Source organism: Drosophila subpulchrella, chromosome 2R (assembly GCF_014743375.2).
Source record: "Drosophila subpulchrella strain 33 F10 #4 breed RU33 chromosome 2R, RU_Dsub_v1.1 Primary Assembly, whole genome shotgun sequence".
Classification (NCBI taxonomy): domain Eukaryota; kingdom Metazoa; phylum Arthropoda; class Insecta; order Diptera; family Drosophilidae; genus Drosophila; species Drosophila subpulchrella.
Genome location: NC_050611.1, coordinates 2,003,682 through 2,025,634, shown reverse-complemented (window position 1 = coordinate 2,025,634; position 21,953 = coordinate 2,003,682). Strand labels below are relative to the sequence as shown.

General features: G+C 42.5%; 5 protein-coding genes across 5 annotated transcripts; 2 read left to right on the top strand and 3 right to left on the bottom strand.

The window, feature by feature from the left end:
• Positions 1-138: 138 nt before the first annotated feature.
• Positions 139-1,419, bottom strand: LOC119551878 (hydroxysteroid dehydrogenase-like protein 2). The gene is made up of 4 exons (XM_037861473.1): positions 1,269-1,419; positions 1,052-1,215; positions 781-994; positions 139-702 (listed from the first exon to the last, which is right to left on the bottom strand). The coding sequence occupies exons 1-4, from the start codon at positions 1,280-1,282 to the stop codon at positions 234-236; spliced, it is 861 nt and encodes a 286-aa protein (XP_037717401.1). The 5' UTR covers positions 1,283-1,419; the 3' UTR covers positions 139-233.
• Positions 1,420-2,156: 737 nt separating this feature from the next.
• Positions 2,157-4,591, bottom strand: LOC119551217 (phenoloxidase-activating factor 2). The gene is made up of 2 exons (XM_037860454.1): positions 3,917-4,591; positions 2,157-3,096 (listed from the first exon to the last, which is right to left on the bottom strand). The coding sequence occupies exons 1-2, from the start codon at positions 4,400-4,402 to the stop codon at positions 2,221-2,223; spliced, it is 1,362 nt and encodes a 453-aa protein (XP_037716382.1). The 5' UTR covers positions 4,403-4,591; the 3' UTR covers positions 2,157-2,220.
• Positions 4,592-4,744: 153 nt separating this feature from the next.
• Positions 4,745-6,195, top strand: LOC119551218. The gene is made up of 3 exons (XM_037860455.1): positions 4,745-4,854; positions 5,555-6,026; positions 6,088-6,195. Exons 2-3 carry the CDS (start codon positions 5,568-5,570, stop codon positions 6,118-6,120), a joined length of 492 nt encoding a protein of 163 aa, XP_037716383.1. The 5' UTR covers positions 4,745-4,854; positions 5,555-5,567; the 3' UTR covers positions 6,121-6,195.
• Positions 6,196-7,154: 959 nt separating this feature from the next.
• LOC119551587 (phenoloxidase-activating factor 2) lies at positions 7,155-9,392 on the top strand. Its single transcript, XM_037860987.1, has 3 exons — positions 7,155-7,234; positions 7,901-8,372; positions 8,453-9,392. Exons 2-3 carry the CDS (start codon positions 7,914-7,916, stop codon positions 9,326-9,328), a joined length of 1,335 nt encoding a protein of 444 aa, XP_037716915.1. The 5' UTR covers positions 7,155-7,234; positions 7,901-7,913; the 3' UTR covers positions 9,329-9,392.
• A 1,452-nt stretch (positions 9,393-10,844) lies between these two features.
• Positions 10,845-11,666, bottom strand: LOC119550735 (serine protease 1). The gene has a single exon (XM_037859650.1). The coding sequence runs from the start codon at positions 11,658-11,660 to the stop codon at positions 10,845-10,847; it is 816 nt and encodes a 271-aa protein (XP_037715578.1). The 5' UTR covers positions 11,661-11,666.
• Positions 11,667-21,953: the final 10,287 nt, after the last annotated feature.

Genomic DNA, 21,953 nt, shown 5'->3' with positions numbered 1-21,953 from the left:
TAAAACATGCATGTATCCTGTACATTGTACAGTGAAGCCTCTTCTTATTGTGTATTGTCATGTTGAGACTTAGATTTCTTGAAGTCCAAGCCGACACCGATTTGGCCTTAACTTCTCTATAAATTTTGGGCTTAAATGTACATAGGTTAAATACCTTTATTTACTAAAAAAATATAAGCATACATATATACATCCCATCAAACCACAAATATAATTACGTTTTTGGAAAGGCCTTAAAGCTTGGCCGAGGGGCCAGCTTCATCTAGGAAAATATCCGTAGACAACAGGTGAATATTCTCCGGATAGCATGCGTACTTGGCGAGATCCCTGACGCCCACGTCCATCAGCACCTCGTCATCCACAAAAAAGTTGCCAGTGTACTCCCTGGAGTCCCGGCAGAATATAGTGTAGGCCGCATCGGCCATTATCTCGGGCTTCCGGGAGTACAGAGCCCCCTCCGATCCGTGCAGCATCTCGACGGCCGCCGTGTGGATCGTGGTGCGGGGCCAGAGGGCATTAACGGCCACTCCCTGGGTGCGGAACTCCTCCGCCATGCCCAGCACGCACATGGACATCCCGTACTTGGCGATGGTGTAGGCGGTGTGGTTGGCGAACCACTTGGCACTCATGTTCAGCGGGGGCGCAAGGTTCAGAATGTGAGGGTTTTCGCTTTTCAGCAGATAAGGCAGGCAAGTCTTTGATCTGTGGAGTTTGATCGGACGCGGTTATACACATTTATTTGGGTAGATTAGAAGTCGCTACGGCTAAGGCAGCCCTTACACTAGGAAGGTTCCCCGGGTGTTGATGTTCTGCATAAGATCGTAGCGCTTCATCTCCGTCTCGAGGGTGCCCGTAAGGGAGATGGCGCTGGCGTTGTTCACCACGATGTCGATGCCTCCGAACTTGGCCACCGCCGCCTCCACGGCCTGCTGCACCTGCCGCTCGTCGCGCACGTCCACGATGCAGGGAAGGGCTCGACCCCCGGCCCGCTCGACTGATTAAGGAGCAAAGGTCAAGCAGGGTACAAAGGTATGATTCGACGGTCACTTACTCTCCTCCGCAGCCGTGTATATGGTTCCGGGCAGCTTGGCATGGGGCTCGGCGGTCTTGGCTGCTATGACTATATTAGCTCCATCACGGGCCGCCTTGAGGGCGATGGCCTTTCCGATTCCCCGGGACGCGCCGGTGATGAACAGGGTCTTTCCCTTCAGTTTTCTGGGGGCGAAAAACACTGTTAAGAGACTTTCTCTTGCACTGGCCAAACTCACCCAGTGTTCTTCATGTTGACTGTGGCTGCCGATCTCAACTGCAGGTTCTGAATTGAATGCTCATTCCCATGATTGGGCTAATCACACAACTACCTGTGTACGATCCAATGCTAGATTATAGAGATGGAACATTTCTATTCTTTAAATTCAGGGTTTGAAGTCCGGTAGCTACAGTCGGATTCCAATAAATCGAAAGCTATTGTTATTTAAAAATGTGTTATATTTATTTTTCTAATGAGGTTTTTACTTTTATAATTTTGTATTTATATTATACGTTTTATAATATTCCTCGTGACTGCTATTAAAATCAAGGTACCATCTCTATGTCAATATGGCACATCGATATATATATAATCGACCTATCGATAAACAAGCAATGGTGCTAGCGGGTTCCAACGGTGGGTTTAACTTCAAATAATTGCGGGAAAGTAATTCGACCACACTTCAAAACATAATTTGGGTATTTTAAATAGATGTTTTTGGCTTTGGCAACTATTACTATGTTTATGCTATGAATTTCATGCATTCTTCAATGCACGAAATTATAAAAGCACCTGTTTATAGAACACAGACAAATTCATGAAATGATATTAGTAAAGCTGTCAAATTTTTTGAATTTGATATAGAGCTCTATGGAGTAGTAGGCTGTGAAGTAGACTGCCTCAGCATTTCGTAATTTGGGACTGAATTCATAGTCAAATTTCGTGTGTTATCGAATTCATGAAACGGTGTTTATACACACACGAATTTGCCCATTTCATGAATTGATTTCATGAAATAGGCGTAGCATAAACACAGTATATAAAATACATCTTACAATTCCTATGAAGTAACCTTAAAATTCTTTTTTATGAAACCCAATGCATTTTCATTTCAAAAGCCGTTAGGTATCATTGCGAAGTTCTACATTAATTTTATTTGAGATTTATTTTAAAGCTAGTCGCTACCTAACCTAAGGGATCTCAATCAATGGGAACCCACTCTTCACCACCTGCCGATCGATCCATTTTCTCAGGTAAGCCACATTCGTGTAGGCCGCGGGCACATCCTTCTCGCCACACTCGATGCCCCAGGACACGATGCCCACCAGCTGATAGCGATCCTTTTGTCCGGGCATTGTGCAAAACAGTGGAGAGCCTCCGTCGTAGTTGCAGGTGTCCTTGCCCTTCTCCCCGCCGGCACAAATGAAGCTCGCATGGAGGTTATAGTGACGCCCGAGGATCGTTCTGCGCAACAGCCGCTGGCAGGATTCGTGGTCCACTATCGGAAGCTCGATTCGCTTTAGCAGGTGTTCCATTTTGAGGGACGTGAAGGTCTTGTGCCCCCATCCAGTGGCCAGGCAGTGGGCATTCTGCAGGTCCTCCTCCAGCTGCGGCATCTCCGTCGGCGGCAGGCAGATGGGCTGGATGTGCGGCGCCAACTGTAGCGGTTGGTCCAGCACCACCAACGCAATGTCGTTGTAAAAGGTCAGATTGTTGAAACCTTCGTGGCGATGCAGCTCGCTTATCGGGCGCATCTGATGGGGAAGCACCTCCGTCTGGCTGTTGAGATCCCACTCGCCAGCCCGAACCACCATCGTGTCTTCACTGTAGTTGGCCACGTTGTGGGCACTGGTCAGCACCAGCTGCGGGTGGATCAGGGTGCCGCCGCAGATGTACTTGCCCGCCAAGTCCATGAGGACCACCATCCAGGGGAACTCGGCGAAGACCGACTCCCCACCGCTATACCCATCCAGCTTGTAGAACAGCCCGTTGGTATTGCTGTAGCCGCAGCCCTTGGGCTGGAAGTCCTTCACGTTGCGCTGCATGGGATTGTGACCCTCCTCGATCTGAAACGGGCAAATTAAATATATATGTTAAAATATTGTGTAGATTTAAAAAATATTTTAGACAATCAACTTAAAAGATTTTAAATGAGGTTAAATAAGGTTAAACAGCCACGAAAACTTACACCTGCAAGCGAAAAGGTATAAAAACAAGACAGTCTTTTGACTACACATATACATATATACTCTAACTATTTCACACAACAGACAAGTTTCAGAAATTCCTTACTGTTTATTTTATAAGTTATCACAATCACATCGAGTCTTTTGACTTAAAACCTATTTATATGTTCAATGAACATTGTTCTTACAAGTTTTGGAAACTCCGCCTTGATTCTTTTATTTGCTATAAACGGCAAACATAAAGTTCGCAAAAAGAAGACAATCTTTAAAAATTCCACCTTGATTATTTTATGAGCCACCGCAACCTTGGATTCAACTTTACGAAATGCAATTGGAGTAAATGCGAAATAATTTAAATAAATTAATTGCTTTTACGGTTTTTAAGATAGGTTTAATTTAATTTATAAGAAATAAAACACATCGGTGCACACTAATCCCACATTTCTTCAAACCTAATCAAAAACTATAATTATCAGCGCTAGTGAATTGGACTTGATTCTCCAAATGACCTTAGTTTCTACTACAGGCAGAACACAAATAGTATATCATTTCCAGGGCCGCACTTCCTAACAACAGATATGTATACTACCTTTATGTTTCAATATTATCTTGCATTACATATGTCTATAACTAAGCTATTCAATTCGGTAATGCCTAAGTAGGGGTTTTGGGTTTTCCGGTATCCAAAATAACCTCTCACCCGATCGTCTAGCGGACAGCACTGCTCCACGGATCGGCAGCCGAAGTTGCTGTCGTCATTTATCCGAGGCTTGATGATGTACCGACCGTCCTCGTTGACCACTCCGGTGGTGCAGAGGTGGCGGGGCACACACTCCCGCTTCACGCCACAACTTTTGTAACCCTCGCCCTCCTTGGCCACCGTTGGTTCCTCTTCCAAAGGACTTTCCGAAGAACCCCAGGGATTTCCCCGGCGCTGGTTCCGGTACTCGATTTCGGCCTCATAGGCGTCGAAGTTCTCCACCTGCACCTTATCGCAGCAAACTAGTCCGCGGCCGCAGCTTTTTTCGAGTACACGCTTGACCAGTATTCCCCTGCCAGAGTCATCCGTCTCATCGCACCGTTTTTTGCTAATGCAGATCTCGTTGCTCTCGCAGGTGGCCGAAAGACCCACCGGTATGAGGGAAATCAGTGCCAGACTGAGCAGTAGCACTAAATCCGCATTCATAGCAACGGCCGGAATGGGAAAAAACCGCACGCATTCACACAGTTCAACTGCGCCAAACAAAAATAAACACACAATCGCTGAGAAATCAGAATAAATCCGAATCACCCCTAACAATTTCAAGCAGATCAATGCGCAATATACTTTCTGAATTACGTTCGAGAGCCGCGACACGTTTTCGACTGACTGCGCCCTCGGAACAATCGACTGTATTTTCGGATCGAGAAACTCAGCTCTCCGGAGATTAATAAAAAGTCGTATAATTGCTCCCAATAATTTAGCTCTCACTAAATTAGATTTTTGGATTCTCTTTCGATGTGCAGTTCTCAGAAACTGGCAAGCCGGTTCTATACATAAGTATTTTGAATTCAACTCTAGACGTTCAGTCGACTTTGTAAACCCCAAGCTATCAGATTGTCTTTGGATCGGTGATATATATAAAACTAAACTAACTGGTATATAAGCAAGGCTATTATTATTACAATAAAAATCCTTATAAAAACAATGGATTTCATATTTAAACATATAAAATTTTCGATTTTACATTTGTTTTTAGTGTTTGGTTATGTTTTTAGTAAGGCCGAGTAGTTTTGCTTTCGACTGAATTTGAAAAAATTCTGCTTTTAAATTTTCCGACTCCCAATATATGTATATGTACTACATACGGCTTCAATCAAAATCACGGTTACATATATATTGATAATTAAAGCTTTGTAAAAAAAACCCACTATGTATTATTAAACGTATCCATCCTTTCCGAAAAGCCACGATGACTCGTTTACCGATCATATGGATCGGTACATTACATACATTTTTGCATTAAAAAAAGCTGGAGTTTCATTTTGCCTTCAGGGTCATATCAGAAAATATCCCATAAACACAGGTTTAATGAATAAATCAAACGATATGAGGAAAGACATGTGGGTTGGGAAAAGCCGATTGTCCGACGCCCACTCTAACGCCCATAACGCTTAAATCTGTCTACCGCCGGTAGGTGGCGCATTACAATCTCGCTTTGCTGCTTGCATATCTCCATTTCCCTTTGGTCCCTTTAGCTGAGTAACGGGTATCTGATGGTCGAGGTACTTGACTATAGCGTTCTTCCTTGTTCTTATCTCTGTTATTCTCGGTTTCATCTGATCTTTGCTCTACCAGTTCCCCAACAGCGATGACGAGCTTGCTGATCTCGGCGGTGCTCCTCCTGCTGGCCCTTAGCCCGGGATCCGAGGCCCAGGACACGACTTCGGCGATGTGCCGCACTGACGAGCTGTGCACCACGGTGAAGCGTTGCGAGGATTCTGATGATTCCGGTCGCATGGGTATTGGTCCGCGCATTTCCCGTTACTGCGGCACACAAAGGGTTTGCTGTGAAAAGGCCCAGCTGGAGAGCTGGGACAGATCGCAGAGCTTAAAGACCCGCGTCGTCTCCTCCGCCATCCGAGATAAGTCCTCCCACATCTTGGAGCCGCCGCCGAACGAGAGCTGCGGCCTGAATATGGAGTGCGTGCCCAGGAGGCTGTGTCGCGACAATGTTATCAACGACTCCGGGGTGAGCCTGATCAATCCCAGGATCACCAACACGGATAGCGGATGCGCAGGCCTTCATCGCTGTTGTTCAGTGGATCAAGTGTGTACACCGAATAATATATTATTTAATGACACTTTAATAACTTTTTGAGTCCTCGCAGGTGGAGTCTATATCATATCAGGGCGAGTCTTAGGTATATGGAAAACGAGAATCAATATTGAACAATTATAAATAATTAAAATACATACATTTTTGCATTAAAAAAAAAGCTGGAGTTTCATTTTGCGTTCAGAGTCATATCAGAAATTATCCCATAAACACAGGTTTGGTGAATAAATCAAACGATATGAGGAAAGACATGTAGGGTTGGGAAAAGCCGATTGACCGACGCCCACTCTAACGCCCGTAACGCTTAAATCTGTCTACCGCCGGTAGGTGGCGCATTTCAATCTCGCTTTGCTGCTTGCATATCTCCATTTCCCTTTGGTCCCTTTAGCTGAGTAACGGGTATCTGATGGTCGAGGTACTCGACTATAGCGTTCTTCCTTGTTCTTATCTCTGTTATTCTCGGTTTCATCTGATCTTTGCTCTGCCAGTTCCCCAACAGCGATGACGAGCTTGCTGATCTCGGCGGTGCTCCTCCTGCCGGCACCCAAAGGGTTTGCTGTGAAAAGGCCCAGCTGGACAGCTGGGACAGATCGCAGAGCTCAAGGACCCGCGTCGTCTCCTCCGCCATCCGAGATAAGTCCTCCCACATCTTGGAGCCGCCGCCGAACGAGAGCTGCGGCCTGAATATGGAGTGCGTGCCCAGGAGGTTGTGTCGCGACAACGTTATCAACGACTCCGGGGTGAGCCTGATCAATCCCATTAGCACGATTCAGTGCAGCAAGTCCCTATACCGCTGTTGCGCTGTATATGGTATATTGAAAACGAGTATCAATATTGAATAATTATAAATAATTAAAATACATATATTTTTGCATTAAAAAAATAAAAGGTGGAGTTTCATTTTGCCTTCAGGGTCATATCAGAAAATATCCCATGAACACAGGTTTGGTGAATAAATCAAACGATATGAGGATAGACATTTAGGGTTGGGAAAAGCCATACTTATTAGCTTTCTTTGTAAGCCTCTCTGTTTCTCTCCGTTCAATTCTCTTCTAATCGGCGCTTCTCAGAATCTCCCAAGCAAGTTCTATAAATGTTTTAAGTCTAACTCTAGCCGTTCAGTCGACTTTGTGAATCACAAGCTGAAAGATTGCTTTCAGATCGGTGACATCTACACTTACTAATCTCCATATACATAGGTATACAATGCAAGTATATACGCCGACGAATCCGCATACATAAGTGCATTAGTTGTAATCTATAAATATATCCCGAAGGCAGTAGCTGATAATAAAACAGTTTCAATGAAAAACGATGGAATTGGTTTTGAAAGTACATATAAATAAATGTTAATTTCAGTTCCGTTTCAAGATGTTAATGAAAGAGTGTTTGTGAAAACTAGACATTGAGTGACAGTTAATTATTATTGTTATAAAAACAAAGTGTTTACCTAGTGATTTTTTACATGGGTATATAGTAAAAGCATTAAGCGAGCATTTTATTGACTTTGCAGATCGGAAACGATCAGAAATATTGTCTTTTGAAATATTTGTTTAACTTAATTTATTAATGTGCATAGTAGCTTTACTTATGTAATAAGTTTAGAGCTGGTTTTTAAAACGTGTTTGTGACACCTTCCAAGACGAAAATAATTTATACAATTTCAATGTAATTCATTACTTTGAAAGATAAATTTTTAAATTAAAGTCTCTTTTGGAGGATTCTAAGGGACCGCGATCTTCCTGTTTTGTTTAGCACATGAATGCACTTCAGTGGGGCATGATAACCTCCATTGTGCATTGTTTGAGATTAAACTTATTCTTATCTCTGTTATTCTCGGTTTCATCTGATCTTTGCTCTACCAGTTCCCCAACAGCGATGACGAGCTTGCTGATCTCGGCGGTGCTCCTCCTGCTGGCCCTTAGCCCGGGATCGGAGGCCCAGGACACGATTTCTGCAATGTGCCGCACGGACGAGCTGTGCACCACGGTGAAGCGTTGCGAGGATTCTGATGATTCCGGTCGCATGGGTATTGGTCCGCGCAGTTCCCGCTACTGCGGCACCCAAAGGGTCTGCTGCGAAAAGGCCCAGCTGGAGAGCTGGGACAGATCGCAGAGCTCAAAGTCCCGCGCCGTCTCCTCCGCCATCCGAGATAAGGCCTCCCACTTCTTGGAGCCGCCGCCAAACGAGAGTTGCGGCCTGAATATGGAGTGCGTGCCCAGGAAGCTGTGTCGCGACAATGTTATCAACGACTCCGGGGTGAGCCTGATCAATCCCAGGATTAGCACGATTCAGTGCAGCAAGTCCCTATACCGCTGTTGCGCTGTGGACCAGCAGGTAGGCTATCAGTATATATACACTGATAAAGCCGCTTATTTTCGTATTCGAATCCCTAATAACCTCTTGCAACACTCCAGGTGGACGAAAGTAACAGTCCGTATGTGAAGAAGCAGGCTAACTTCAAGTACAAGAACTGCGGCTACAGCAATCCTCAGGGCCTGATCCCCGACAACGACAAGTTCAACTACACGGAGGACGTATCCATCTTCGGCCAGTTCCCTTGGATGGTGGGCATCTTCACCGGGAGGCAGTCGTTCCTCTGCGGCGGCACCCTGATACATCCGCGGCTGGTCGTGACCTCGTCGCACAACCTGGTCAACGATACGGTGGACACCCTGGTGGCCAGGGCCGGGGACTGGGATCTGAACAGCCTCAACGAGCCGTACACGCACCAGGGCAGCCGCATCAAGGAGATCATCATGCACTCGGAATTCCACCCGCAGTCCCTGTACAACGACATTGCCCTGCTGCTCCTGGACGAGCCCATCAAGTTGGCTCCGCACATCCAGCCGCTGTGCCTGCCGCCGCCGGAATCGCCGGAGGTGATTAACCAGATGCTCTCCTCGAACTGTTTCTCCACGGGCTGGGGGGCCAAGGAGGCGGGCAGCGACAAGCTGGAGAACGTGCTCAAGCGGCTCAACCTGCCGCTGGTGGAGCACGACGAGTGCCAGGCGAGGCTGAGGAACACGCGCCTGGAGGCTCGCTTCCGGCTGCGGCCCAGCTTCATCTGCGCCGGCGGAGATGGCAAGGACACCTGCAAGGGTGACGGCGGCTCACCCCTGTTCTGCACCATGCCCGGCGAGACGGATCGCTACCAGCTGGTGGGCATCGTGTCCTGGGGCGTCGAGTGCGGCGTCGAGGATGTTCCCGCCGTGTACGCCAATGTGCCCCACCTGCGCAACTGGATCGATGAGAAGATCAGGGGACTGGGCATCACGATGCAGGCGCAATGAGTCGAAACACCACTGTGCAAATTTAAAACTTTAACGAAATAAAGAACGTCTTATAATCTTGTAATCTTGATGGAAGTACCCCTTACTACAAAGGAACAGCAATCGCACTTTCGCAGAGATTGGTCCTAAGTAGCATTTCCCTGCTCCTTAGAGCAGTACCCCACCCCCTTATAAATTCTTTGGAACTCTTATCATTTACAAACGTTATCCGCTATCGTACATCTTATATATCCGCTATTTATCCGTGCCACCTCGAACTAAAACGCCGGGATAGTTTTCCATCCAGGCACTTAACTCGAACGTACCTCCAAGTCACTCGATTTATTGCAATCCTCGAACAAAAGGAGCTCGGTGGTGGGAAATGCGAGCCAAGGAGCACAGCGTCTTCATGCCGGCAGCTTATAAATAGTCAGGCCATGGCAGATGGCTATGTGGACTATCCGCCACTTTACACCCCCATCAGTGCCCCACTTTTGCGTCGCGGCTGTGGAACCAAATTAACCAGGAGGCCAACGGGATGGGAAGACAACAGAAGCACCACATCGCATGGCCAAAAATTGAGAAATTAAACGCTGGGCCGGGCAAATGGCTGAGCGAATTGATTTTCGGGCTGCCTGCTGCTCCTCCTCCTGCTTTCTCCTCCTCCACATCCAGCTCCTCGGTTCCTTGGCCAGGAACCGGGCTGAAAACTCATTTCTCAAGTAAATTGTTTAAACAGTTTTTGTTTTGTTTTACGTTCCTGTAATTTATTGGCCTTTTTTACGGCCCCCGCGATTGGTATTGATTTTGTTGGTCCAATTTAGCAACTAGGAATTGCAATTTGCGATGAAGCTACTGCAGTTTCGAAGGGTAAGATTAGCTAAGTATCCATTAAGAGAATTCTCCTATTCTGGAATACATTTAATTACAACAATAGAGCGTAAAAAATGGCGATGATCGGAAATTCCCCATGAGATTTCTACTTTTAAGAACTTTTTAAGCAAGCTAATCAGAAATTTGTACTTAATTTTTTAAAAATATCTTCATTATCTCAATTGAAAATTACAATTTAAAAACGAAAATAATTAACATTTTTGCTATAAATTTTGTTCATTTTGAAAAGGTGGTGGCGTGTTTTGAAAAGTCTAAGATCACAGCTCGTAATCAATCCGTTCTCAAGCATGGTCATATATTTAGTTTTACTTTTGGTACTTAAGACCAACCTATCACTTTGAAATCAAGGGGCTTTCTTATCGGGTACCATTAACAAAGAACTGATTTCATATTGCGGCTTTCTAATCTGTGTAATCTCCAAGAACTTAGAATACTTTAGCTTTTTAATTGAACGTCCCTCTTGACATTACAAAATTACTTCCGGCAGTATTTTCTTTAAATACAAGTATAAAACATTATAACACAAATAATGTATCTGAGATCAGCAAAAAATAATCTTTTATAGTACTTTCAGATTTTATGCAACAAATTAAACTGGAGTTTTTTTTTGTTTTCTCTTGATTGCTTTATTTAACTGAAGTTTTTAGTAGGAAATGCCGGTGTGGTCGCGGATCCAGTCCAGGTATCCGGTGACGCGGGTGAAGCCAGCGGGCCTGCCGGCGGTGCATCCCTCACCGCTGCCGAAGGACACGATGCCCACGATGCGGTTGCCCTCGTGCAGGACCAGAGGACCGCCGGAGTCGCCGCTGCAGGAGGACTTGCCGCCGTCGGTGTTGATGCAGATGGTGTTGTCCGTGACGTAGTTGCCACCGTAGTAGTTGCGGCAGTCGTTGTTGTCCAGGATCTGGACGTCCACGCAGTTCAGGTAGTTGGACATGCCGCTGTCGTTGTCGGTCAGACCCCAACCGGAGGCCACTGCCCACCAGCCGGAGAAGCTGTTGTAGCGGTCGTTGTAGCTGGGCAGCTCCACCTTGTTGACCAGGCTCCAGAAGTCCACGTGGGGGATGCGGATCAGGGCGATGTCGTTGTTCAGGTAGTCGTTCCAGTCGGGGTGCTGGATCATGTCGCTGCGGCTCACCCAGTGGGTGTACTGGGCCTCGTGGCGGAAGCTGGCTCCGAAGTAGATGAGCACATGGCTGGCGCTGTTCGTGCAGTGGGCGGCGGTCAGGACCCAGGTGTTGCCGATGATGGAGCCACTGCACCAGTATCCTCCGTCGTTGAAGCTCAAGCCCACGATATAGGGCACCTTGCCCTCGTAGGCTGGGTAGCCGTTGGTGATGCGACCCTCGATCTTTCCGGCGCGGGGCATGTCCTTCACGGCCACCGCCTTCGATGGCTCTTCGGGGACGACACTGGCGGAGGCCACTGCCAGGCAGGCTAGGAACACAATCAGCTTCATGTTGGTCAATCGACAACTGGCGAGCAATGACCCAAACACCCCCTTTATAAGGCTGCCTTATCGGGGCTCAGCGGAAGTCTGCCTGACTTTTATTCGCACTCATAAATTTTGGTTATTTTAAATTTTTAAAAGGATTAGATAAGCTATTTGCTTCGATCTAACATGCGCCAATAGGTCACCGATATGAGCTTTTACGGGTTTCTATGTTTTTAAATGTAAGTGCAGCAAAGAATTGCGGTGGTGTTTTCATATGGGAACAAGCAAAGGATCGCTAAAATTAGTTTTATTCTTGATATCTTTCTTACCTGCTCTCTTGAAAAAGACAGACAAATATAACGAACCCTAAAGCATAATTTAGGCATCATTTATTTAGTGAGTTATTATTAGACACACACATATGAAAATCAATATTCTTAACATTTGAATCTAAACAAACATCGGTCAGATAATAAAAATCTAAATTGGATTAGTCTAATTAATTATGAGACAATTGTAATTGGCAGACAAATTTATTTGTGAGCAAATTTTGCCCAGAATTGAATCCGACAACTACTTATTAGCTTTATCTTATACTACATATGTATAAATTATATATTATTTGACCATAGTAATAATTTTCCTTCGCCATGAAGTGAGCCCTGAGACCTTCGATGTGACGTTCTGGTCATTCATCTGTGCAAACTGAGATCAATTTACGCTTGATTAGCTCTCCTTTCGCAAGCCGGGCCCAATCAAATATTTGCCAAATTGATAATCATTTAATTATAACAAAGCATAATGCAAAATGCAACTGCTAACAGCAAATGCATCTCGGATGGCAGATGGGCTGGCTACTGAGCATGTTTGAGGGATAGGGATTGTGTTGCACTGTGTGTTTGCAATTATAATGGCCCTGGCCGCAATTGTGTTGCATACTTTGAGGCACAGTTCCTTGCCATCTGTCCTTCCATCCCCCTCCTCCTGCTTTTACTGCCCCTGCTCCTCTTCCGCCGAGCAAGCCATCAAATTACAAATGATGTAGTGCCCAGGGGAAAATGGCATGGCCGGGATGGACTGGGGAGGCTGCTGCTTTGCGGCCAGTAAACGGAAATAGAAACAGCTGCAAATGGCAGTTAGCTCAGTTCCCTGCCACATATACATATGCATATCTGCTCGTTATGCACATAGGTTTGTTTCGACGTGGAACAAAAAAGCATTCCACTAATGTCCCACGCACGCGCTCGCACTCGCAGCATGAACAATTGACACTGGCTAATTGCCGTGGAAGGTCCACCAAAAGCCCCATAACCATGTAATTCAGATACCCTGTTCAGGAAGGGCCGTATGTGGAGCCGGGAAGCTCAAACTAATGTTCAGAGACCGGAAGGTGGAGCCAGGAAATTAGGATGGGAAATACAGATTCGCCGGAGTTCATAGTACTTGCCTCTCAGCCAAACACGCTCGTTATTAAACATAAATAATCTTTTAAACGATACAAAAACATTAACCTTTCTCCTGATATTTCCCATGAAACTTATGAAATTAAACTTACACTCAGCTTAAGGAATCAAGAAAGGTTTTTTTTTAACAGAATTACTAGTATGTCCCTAAACTGGGATACGATATAGTTCTTAGGATGTAAGTATATTTACTTAATTTAACTTGTCACCTATGTCCTCGGGCATCATTACATTTATCTGTTTATATAATAATGTAATTAACTATGTATACTCTCATCACTATCGAATCACCCTTAAACGCTTACAGACATAAATCAAGGATAATGGCACATTCAATCATCTGAAGATCAGCCTAATCCTGCCCCTAAAAGGTACTCCCTAAGTCGATTAATTAACCATCTAACTCCCACCCCGTCGAATGTAGTCGCGCTAATTAACAGGCCGAGAATAAATTACGGGCATGCACATTTGCAAAAATCCGCAGCGTACGAGTGTCATGACCGGAGGGACTGGGCGGACCAAAAATGGGATGATGTCCGGTTTGAAACAATTAAATGCATGCCCGCGCAGCCCACTGGGAGGTCCACGCTGCGTATACGCAACACGGAGCGTGGAAAATTAGCAGGGCACCAGACACCATGCACCATGCAGCATGCACCATGCACTTCATTGCAGAGCTGCACTTTCGGTGCCACTCGGACTCTCGTTCGGCAGTTCTATGCGTCATGTTGTCAGCGTTTTAGACAATTTGTTATGCAAATTGCTTATTAACTTTATGACCGGCACACCAGCTCCCATTGGCCGCCCCAAACATTTTGAATTGTCAATTAGTTGCGGCGGCCAGAAACCCGAGCCACAACCCACCCGATTCCCACCTGCAGGAGCCAGAGCGAGAGAGCTCCTAAATACAATTTCAGGCATTATTTAAACATTTACCCGTCCAGTTTTATGTCATTTTATGGCCACCTGCCTGCCACGGACTGCCATTAAAAGGACATAAAATCGCCCGGCTTCGATTTTAATTTATGTCCTGCTCCCAATACTGCTGCAGTTGCTCCTCCTGCATCCTCTCCTGCTCCTGCTGCTGCTAAAAGTGCTACTCCTTTACCTGCTAATGACATTGGCTCGCTATCGACAGTGGCCTTTAACTTAATTGAAAAATTTCATTTTGTTCCTGCTAAATGGCGGTGAGCTGTTATTTATGGCTTTCGCCGGGAAACTGGCCAAATAACCATCCTCCTTTCAGCCCATCCTCGCTAGCTGGGCATGATTTGTGTAGTTTCACTTTAATGATGTTTTCCATTGTTCTCGGCAAATTAAATCTTGCTTTAAAGGTCAAAGCATTTTTTATTTAATTTACATAATACCGTTGGTTTTTATTCGATGCTTTCAACAGGTACTTAAAAAGTGTGTTTGATTAAAGAAAAAATTATTTAAAACCTAATGGCCATATTGATTTTTAACTCAGAACTAAACCTTTAAATAAATAATGGCAAGTTGTGGTTACGTAACCATTTTATAATTTGAGTTTTTTCAATCCACAATTTGTATTTGAGGAACTAAGCCTCAGACCACAAATTCGTGAACCTATCTAAAACCCACTTATTTATTTAAATAGTTCAAATAAAAGCTGATGCAACTTCTTAGGCAACGCAAAATTCTTACAAATACAAATTATCTGGAGTGGTGTCTTTTCATTTATTGGTGTTCCGGTTTTCGTAAAGAGTGATTCATAAAATTGGTTGTGTTTTCCTTTTCAAACATAAACTTTCCCTCCAGTTTCCGGTTTAATTTCTTAGATGACAATCCGCGGCAACTTGAGTTGTACTTTCATTGCCTGAAAGCAGCACAATTGGGCAGTTAGTTGAAATGTCCTGGCATTAGCGCACATAAGTATGCAACAGCTAGCAACTACAAAGTAGCACAAGCCCTAAATTCTTTTGGCTATCTCCTGCCCCCCTTCTCTTTATTGGTAGCGGTGCATTTGGCCACATTTGCAGGTCCTGTTCCCTGGTATTGTTGCCGTTGTGTGTCCTGGGTCCTGTGCTGCGCTCCTTCAGCGCAATCGTGTCTCGGACATGAATTACGTTTACCGACAATTAATTTCAAGTGAAAATGTGCTAAAACTTTTAATTGGGCAGCCAAGTGGCTGGCAGGCGGGAAGGCAGGGAAGGATGCAGAACGGGACAGTAAGCAAACGTGGCAGCCATAAAAATGTCGACAACATGCCTGGGAAATGTTCCATTCCACCAATTTCGCTGCAGGTGCTCTGAAAGGCAAAAATTAAAGCTCAAAGGTCAAAAAAAGAGAAAACTATCAAATAAGCTCATTGCTCAAAATTATATATATATATATAATATATAAAATAATATCCATTTGGGCACCACTATAGATTAGTAATTATTTAAAGTGCTTGTATAAAAAATGCTTGTTTATAAAAATATTAAAATAATATACTAATGTAGAAAATTTTAAATTTTCAAAATTGTTTTTATATGTTTGAAATACGTTTTAAAGCCAGACAAAGCACTTTCGCCGCTTGAGTAATCAAAACAGACAGGCTCAGTTTGTGACAGACATACATTTGTGCGCCAGAAGACAGCCAGCTAATTATGTCAATTAAACGTTTGTGCCCGACGTTTGCCGGTCGTGACACTCAACCAACTCACTATGACAGCTGGGTTTTCTGCATGTCAAAAGGGTGCAACAACTGGAAAATCAGCCGTCACATCAATACACCTATCAAAATGTTGTTTATTATTAAAAATCCAAATAATAATTTAGTCAGGTAAACTAGGATTTTATAAATACATTTGATACTTAATACCTAATAAGTTATATCCCCTGATGACCTTAAAATAAGGCACACCCATATCATCGGTAAAACCAAGGATTTCTTCATTCAACTTGTGTTTTCAATGATGCAATAATATCTTTAACATAACTAAATATGTGAAAAAGATATTAAAATAACACTCATGATATTTAAAAAACGGCTTATTATTTTTGCTGTGCATCTGCTTTTCAAATGATGACACACAAAAAGGACATGGGAATGACGTGAGCACGTGCGAGTGTGTAACTGCGTGTGAAGGACGAAATATGCAAATAAGTTTTAAACAACAGTCAGTTCAAATCAGTCGACAGCTTCGCAATGGAAGGGGGCAAAAAGATACAGACGGACTGAGGGGAAAATAGGTCAGGGTCGCATTGGTTTTATGTGGAATAACAATGGCTACTCAAGCATTAAGTAGACCAATTCGCTGGACCAAAAATTCCAGATGCACACAAATACACCGGCGAAATTCGTGGCTACAAAAACCAACTCACGTACAATCGTTGCACTAGTTATTTGAACAAAACAAACAAACACACACTCAGACCGCAGCCCCAAATGTGCACTTTTCCAAATGGCAATGGAAAAGCCCGAATAGAAGACAATGCTGGCCAAAGAGGAAAAGTGCGGCCAGAGGACAGGTACAAATCTAAACAAACAGCAAACGGCATACGCCCAAACTCTCGTAACAATAACAATTCAATCAAATGTTCGCCCTGTTCGTCTATGGAAATCTTCGAATGGAAGCAAACAACAATACACCTGTGAGGCGAGAGGAGGCTGGCTTAAAAGGATGGGGGAGGGGGGAAATGTTTTGATTAAAATTAGTTGAATTTTCAACAGAAGCGAGAGCTTTCCCTCTTCTCAGTGAGATTGCGCAATGCATCGTGTCCTAACTTAACCGGTTACTTTCCGAGAGAACAGGGGAGTGAAATCAGTGTAAGATAAACTGGAGGAGAGAAGTGTGCGATGTTTTCAAAGATGATAAAAATATAAAAATTCGGAAGAATTATAAATACCAGGGACCGAAATTATTATAACTTTTATTTTAAAATTATTAGAAAATTCATTATTTTTGATTAAAAATAATATAAGCCTCTAAAAATAATCATTACTTTTTAGTTTTATAATAAAAATCAAAAATAATCAATTCTTCCCTGAAAAACAAAATGGTTATATTGGCCTTCTGCATCCTGGCAGATGATATTATTTTTTTAGTCAGTAAAGCAAATCTTTTCTACCTAACCATGCTAGTATATACATTTATGTATTAACACATCCCAATCAAAATGCACTTGTACTTTTCCCTTCTTCTACACAAATTAGTTAGCAAGTTAAGCCCGCGAATTCTTAAAAAGAGGTTCCAACAGGAACTCAAATAGCAACATTTGTTTATTTAACACAAAATTTAAATTATTAAATAATAAATATTCTAGGATTTTTTTTCTTAAGTAGATAAACTAACTAGTCCAAAGCCTCTTTAAAGAAATTTGAATTTATTAAAAACATTTTATTACTTTAACCAATGGTCTATCCTGAACTAAAGTCGTTAAATATCATGCGTTCTCCGGAACTCACATATGTAGACGTAAAATCCGTCGCCATACTCTGCTGTATCTAAATCGACATTCACTACATAGCGGCTTATTAATACCCCATCTTACAAAGAAAGTTGTTCATTATACCCGTTACTCGTAGAGTAAAAGGGTATACTAGATTCGTCGGAAAGTATGTAACAGGCAGAAGGAAGCGTTTCCGACCCCATAAAGTATATATATTCTTGATCAGGATCACTAGCCGAGTCGATCTAGCCATGTCCGTCTGTCCGTCTGTCCGTCTGTCCGTCTGTCCGTCTGTCCGTCTGTCCGTCTGTCCGTCTGTCCGTCTGTCTGTCCGGATGAACGCTGAGATCTTGGAAACTATGAGAGCTAGGCTATTGAGATTTGGCGTGCAGATTCCTGAGCTTCTTACGCAGCGCAAGTTTGTTTCAGTAGAGTGCCACGCCCACTTTTACGCCCACAAACCGCCCAAAACTGTTGCTCCTACAGTTTTGATGCTAGAATAAAAATTTTAACTGAAATGTATTGTTCTCATCAATACCTATCGATTGACTTAAAAAAAAGTTTGCCACGCCCACTTTATCGCCCACAAACCGCCCCCAAACTTCAAAAAATCGTAAATATGAACGTGGATATCTCGGAAACTATCAAAGATATAGAATCAGGATTTCAGATTTAGATTCCGAACCTTTGTACGCAGCGCAATTTTGATACGCGAGTATGCCACGCCCACTCTAACGCCCACAAACCGCCCAAGCCTGTGGCGCCCACAATTTTCATGCTAGATATAAAATTTTAACTGAACTGTATCGGTCTCGTCAATACCTATCGATTGACCAAAAAAAAAATTTTCCACGCCCACCCTAACGCCCATAACGCTTAAATCTGTCTACCGCCGGTAGGTGGCGCATTTCAGTCTTGCTTTGCTGCTTGCTTATTTCCATTTCCCTTTGGTCCCTTTAGCTGAGTAACGGGTATCTGATAGTCGAGGCACTCGACTATAGCGTTCTTTCTTGTTTTTTTTAAAGTTTTTTAACTTGCAACACGACTGGCATTTTGTTGTCGTTCAAATAGCTATATACTGCCAGTGATGCTTATCAAATGACTGTTGTTGCTGAAAAGGGGGAGTACCATGAACCACTCCTCTAGTGCAAAGCGTGTGCATTTTCACAGCCGTTTGAACTTGCCAACATTCGCAAAATGTGCAACATGGCGTAAAGAATTCTTGTTAAGCGCAGCAGTTAGCTTTCGAGGAAGCATCAGTCCCGCCCGAAAAACTTTACTTTGCATCAACGCAGATGCATATGAAAACAAATAAATGGAAATAAATAGTTTAAACTGCCTGCGGATATATTTTTTATCAATTAACCCTCCATTTAAATATATTTATTAAATTTAATTTAAAACTTAAAGTAATTTTTAAATTTTTTGGTTCAGCTTTTAAACATAAAGTAATTTAAATACAAAATCATGTCTGCATTTTTTGTTGTTTTTGTAGGATTTTTTTAAATACAAAATCATGTCTGCATTTTTTGTTGTTTTTGTAGGATTTTTCTTAACTTTCGAGTGTGTGACATGAAATATAAGCATAAGGCCAATTGCACAAATTGACTGTTTTGACTCAGTACAAGGTCACTTGCACTTCCGATTTAAAGCTTATTAGCCAGGATAAGTTTATATTATTATTTATATTTTCTGCAAAGTGTGAAAGCCATTTTTATTTTATTTTTACTTCAGATATGGTTACAAATATTTTAAAAATCAGAAATAATTGGAAATCCGTAGTTTCTAAATTCAGAAATATGTTTTTAAGACATGGTTTTTACTTTATTGATTTTATAAGATATGTATTTAAAATATTTAAACAATGTAGATCTATATATTTCATTCGATATATTGATTTACATCGATGTGGATTGGTTTTTAATCCTATTTTGTCTTTCGATTTCGACCATTAAGGATTTTTATTTTGCTGCCAATAACACTCCCTTTTCTATACCCATTGTAAGGATTCGTTTGTTAATATAGGTGCTAGAGTCTGCCCAAATTAGATTTAAATTTAAAGAAATCAAGAAAACCGGTGCTTTCAATGCCATCGAAAGCAACTGCGAATGCTGTACAAAGCCCACTTTCACTTCGAAGGACACAGGAGCAGCCCACTGACATAGACGGGTTGTCAGTCCCAGTCCATCATCGACTGTTCGCTGATGCGCAAAGCGGAAATCAGACGCCATATCGGGCGGACATGTTCGACAAGCCCCGTGCGGAAATGGAAAGCTGGGCAAAAGTATTGAGATTACAAAATTGACTAGATAAATATCCAAACAAATATACTCTCCAGTTGCTGCAGGCCAATAAAACGCAGTCAGTGCCCGGCCCTTTGTTTGGCTTTCGTTCCAAACAGAGATGTAACCCAAGTCATTTGAGGGAACATCACAATCGATTTCGAATTTGCAGTAAAAATGCAAATTCCAGATATGGGGATTGGGGCATGAGAGGTCAGAGCCCCTCCCAGATGCAAATCCCAGTTGACTAAGTTTCGTTTTGTCAAATGCATCAAATGGAGGAAAACATGGAATCACGCAGCATACGCAAATGACACAGCTGCCATTCCACTTGTAGATACATTTGCAGTTGCAATTTCAGTTACTATGTTTATGCTAAGGGTTTCATGATTTCTTAAAAGCGTGAAATAAAATTTGCTCCTGTTTATGCGACACCGCCGAATTCATGCATTCTATCAATCTCAGCTGACAGAGGTGCCGGACCGGTGAAAAAAGGTGTTAGCGATTATTAAACCGATTATTTTTTCTCGATTCGCATGAAATAAACTTGCTAGTATTAAAGATAAAGTATGTGCAAGCCAGTATAACATCTTTTTACCGTCAAAATAAAAGATGAAAACTAGTTTCCATTGGCACTAAATGAACAAATAATTTGTTAAATGTAAGGTGTTTTTATGTATTTATATCGATGTGGCAACTCCGATAATTATATAGAGTTACCGGAGTTTAATTGTCACCAATTCACGCTTTGAGGTTGAATTCATAGTCAACTTTCGTGTGTTGCCGAATTCACGAAATGGCGTTTATGCACACACGAATCGGCTGAAATCGCGAAATGAAAGCGTGAATTCGGCATCGCATAAACACAGTAAGTATGTATTGAGAGCTGTAAATGAAACAGTTTTGTTTTTTGTTTAGCCTAGGATCGGCTTTAAAAGCGTTTTCGATCTCTCTACATATGCGTTCGACATGCTTATAATTTGATTATTTACCAATACCTTACTTTAATTATCATTTTAATTACAATCAACCGCATTATAAAATTAATATTTTATATTTAAGTTGGTTTACTTATCAAATGTTTTTTGTTTATAATACAACTTTTTTAAAGAAATCCCTAACAAAAATCTTGAACTTGGTATTAATTTATATCGATTTTGTTTGCATTTATAGATGTTTCCTTATCTGTTGCTCCCATTGGCTTGGTAATGTGTTTGTTGACCCATTGGGAGCCACTCAAACCTATTCGCTCTTTGGAAGACGGCCTCGCTGTTGACGTTTTTATCTGCATCTTCTCGCCCTCCTCAGAGATACTCTGTCATCCGAAATCCATTGAGCGTGACGTATGGGTATGAAATTCTTTGGGGTTCGTGTGGAATATTCTGCTCCATATTCCCTATCCTCACTGTCAGTCAGACATGGTCTATTAATTTTATTAGTGTCATTGCATACAGCAAGTCTCGGAATTCTGAATCCGCTTTGCTGAGGAGTCGCTTTTTTGTAGTGGGAATTCTCATTTAGTTTCCTGCTATTCTTGAGTGGCTTGCGCAAAAAAGTGCAGTAAATTTCATGAGACCACAAAAAATGTCCAAACCAAGATATATATATACTCCGAAGAATTTTCTGTAAGGAACTTTTTTCGCACAGGTTTTAGCTCTGACCCAAAATATTTCCTAATAAACTTTTTCTCCCAGCAGCATAAGTAACGCTTATACTTTCTGATTTATTTGTTGCATTAGTAAAAGTTCCTGGCGGCCTCTTCAGAGTGTCTGGGTCTGTCCCGAGTACCTAAAGGTATTCAACTCTTGCCTGTTTTATTAAAAAAAAAACTAATTATCTAAAGGGGTTCCCAGACTTTTCGAGGCACAGTTTGATATGTAACTTCTCTTTTATTAAAAAAATAACCTGTATTCGAACATATACCGAACATTAAAGAATTTAATGAAACCTTTATTTAATTACGTCGATAAATAGCAAAAAAAAGAAAATTCCCTAGACATGAACTCAGAGAAAATGACCGCAAAGTGGGATAAATGCTGTTTTAAGCTATTTTTGACTTAAAGGACCCAAGTACCCAACATTTGCCCAGCAGGACATTATCAATTCCTTGTTGTTTTACTGCTTTAAAAATGCTCAAAGTCATTGAAGTAAACAAACAGAGACACGGGCGCAAA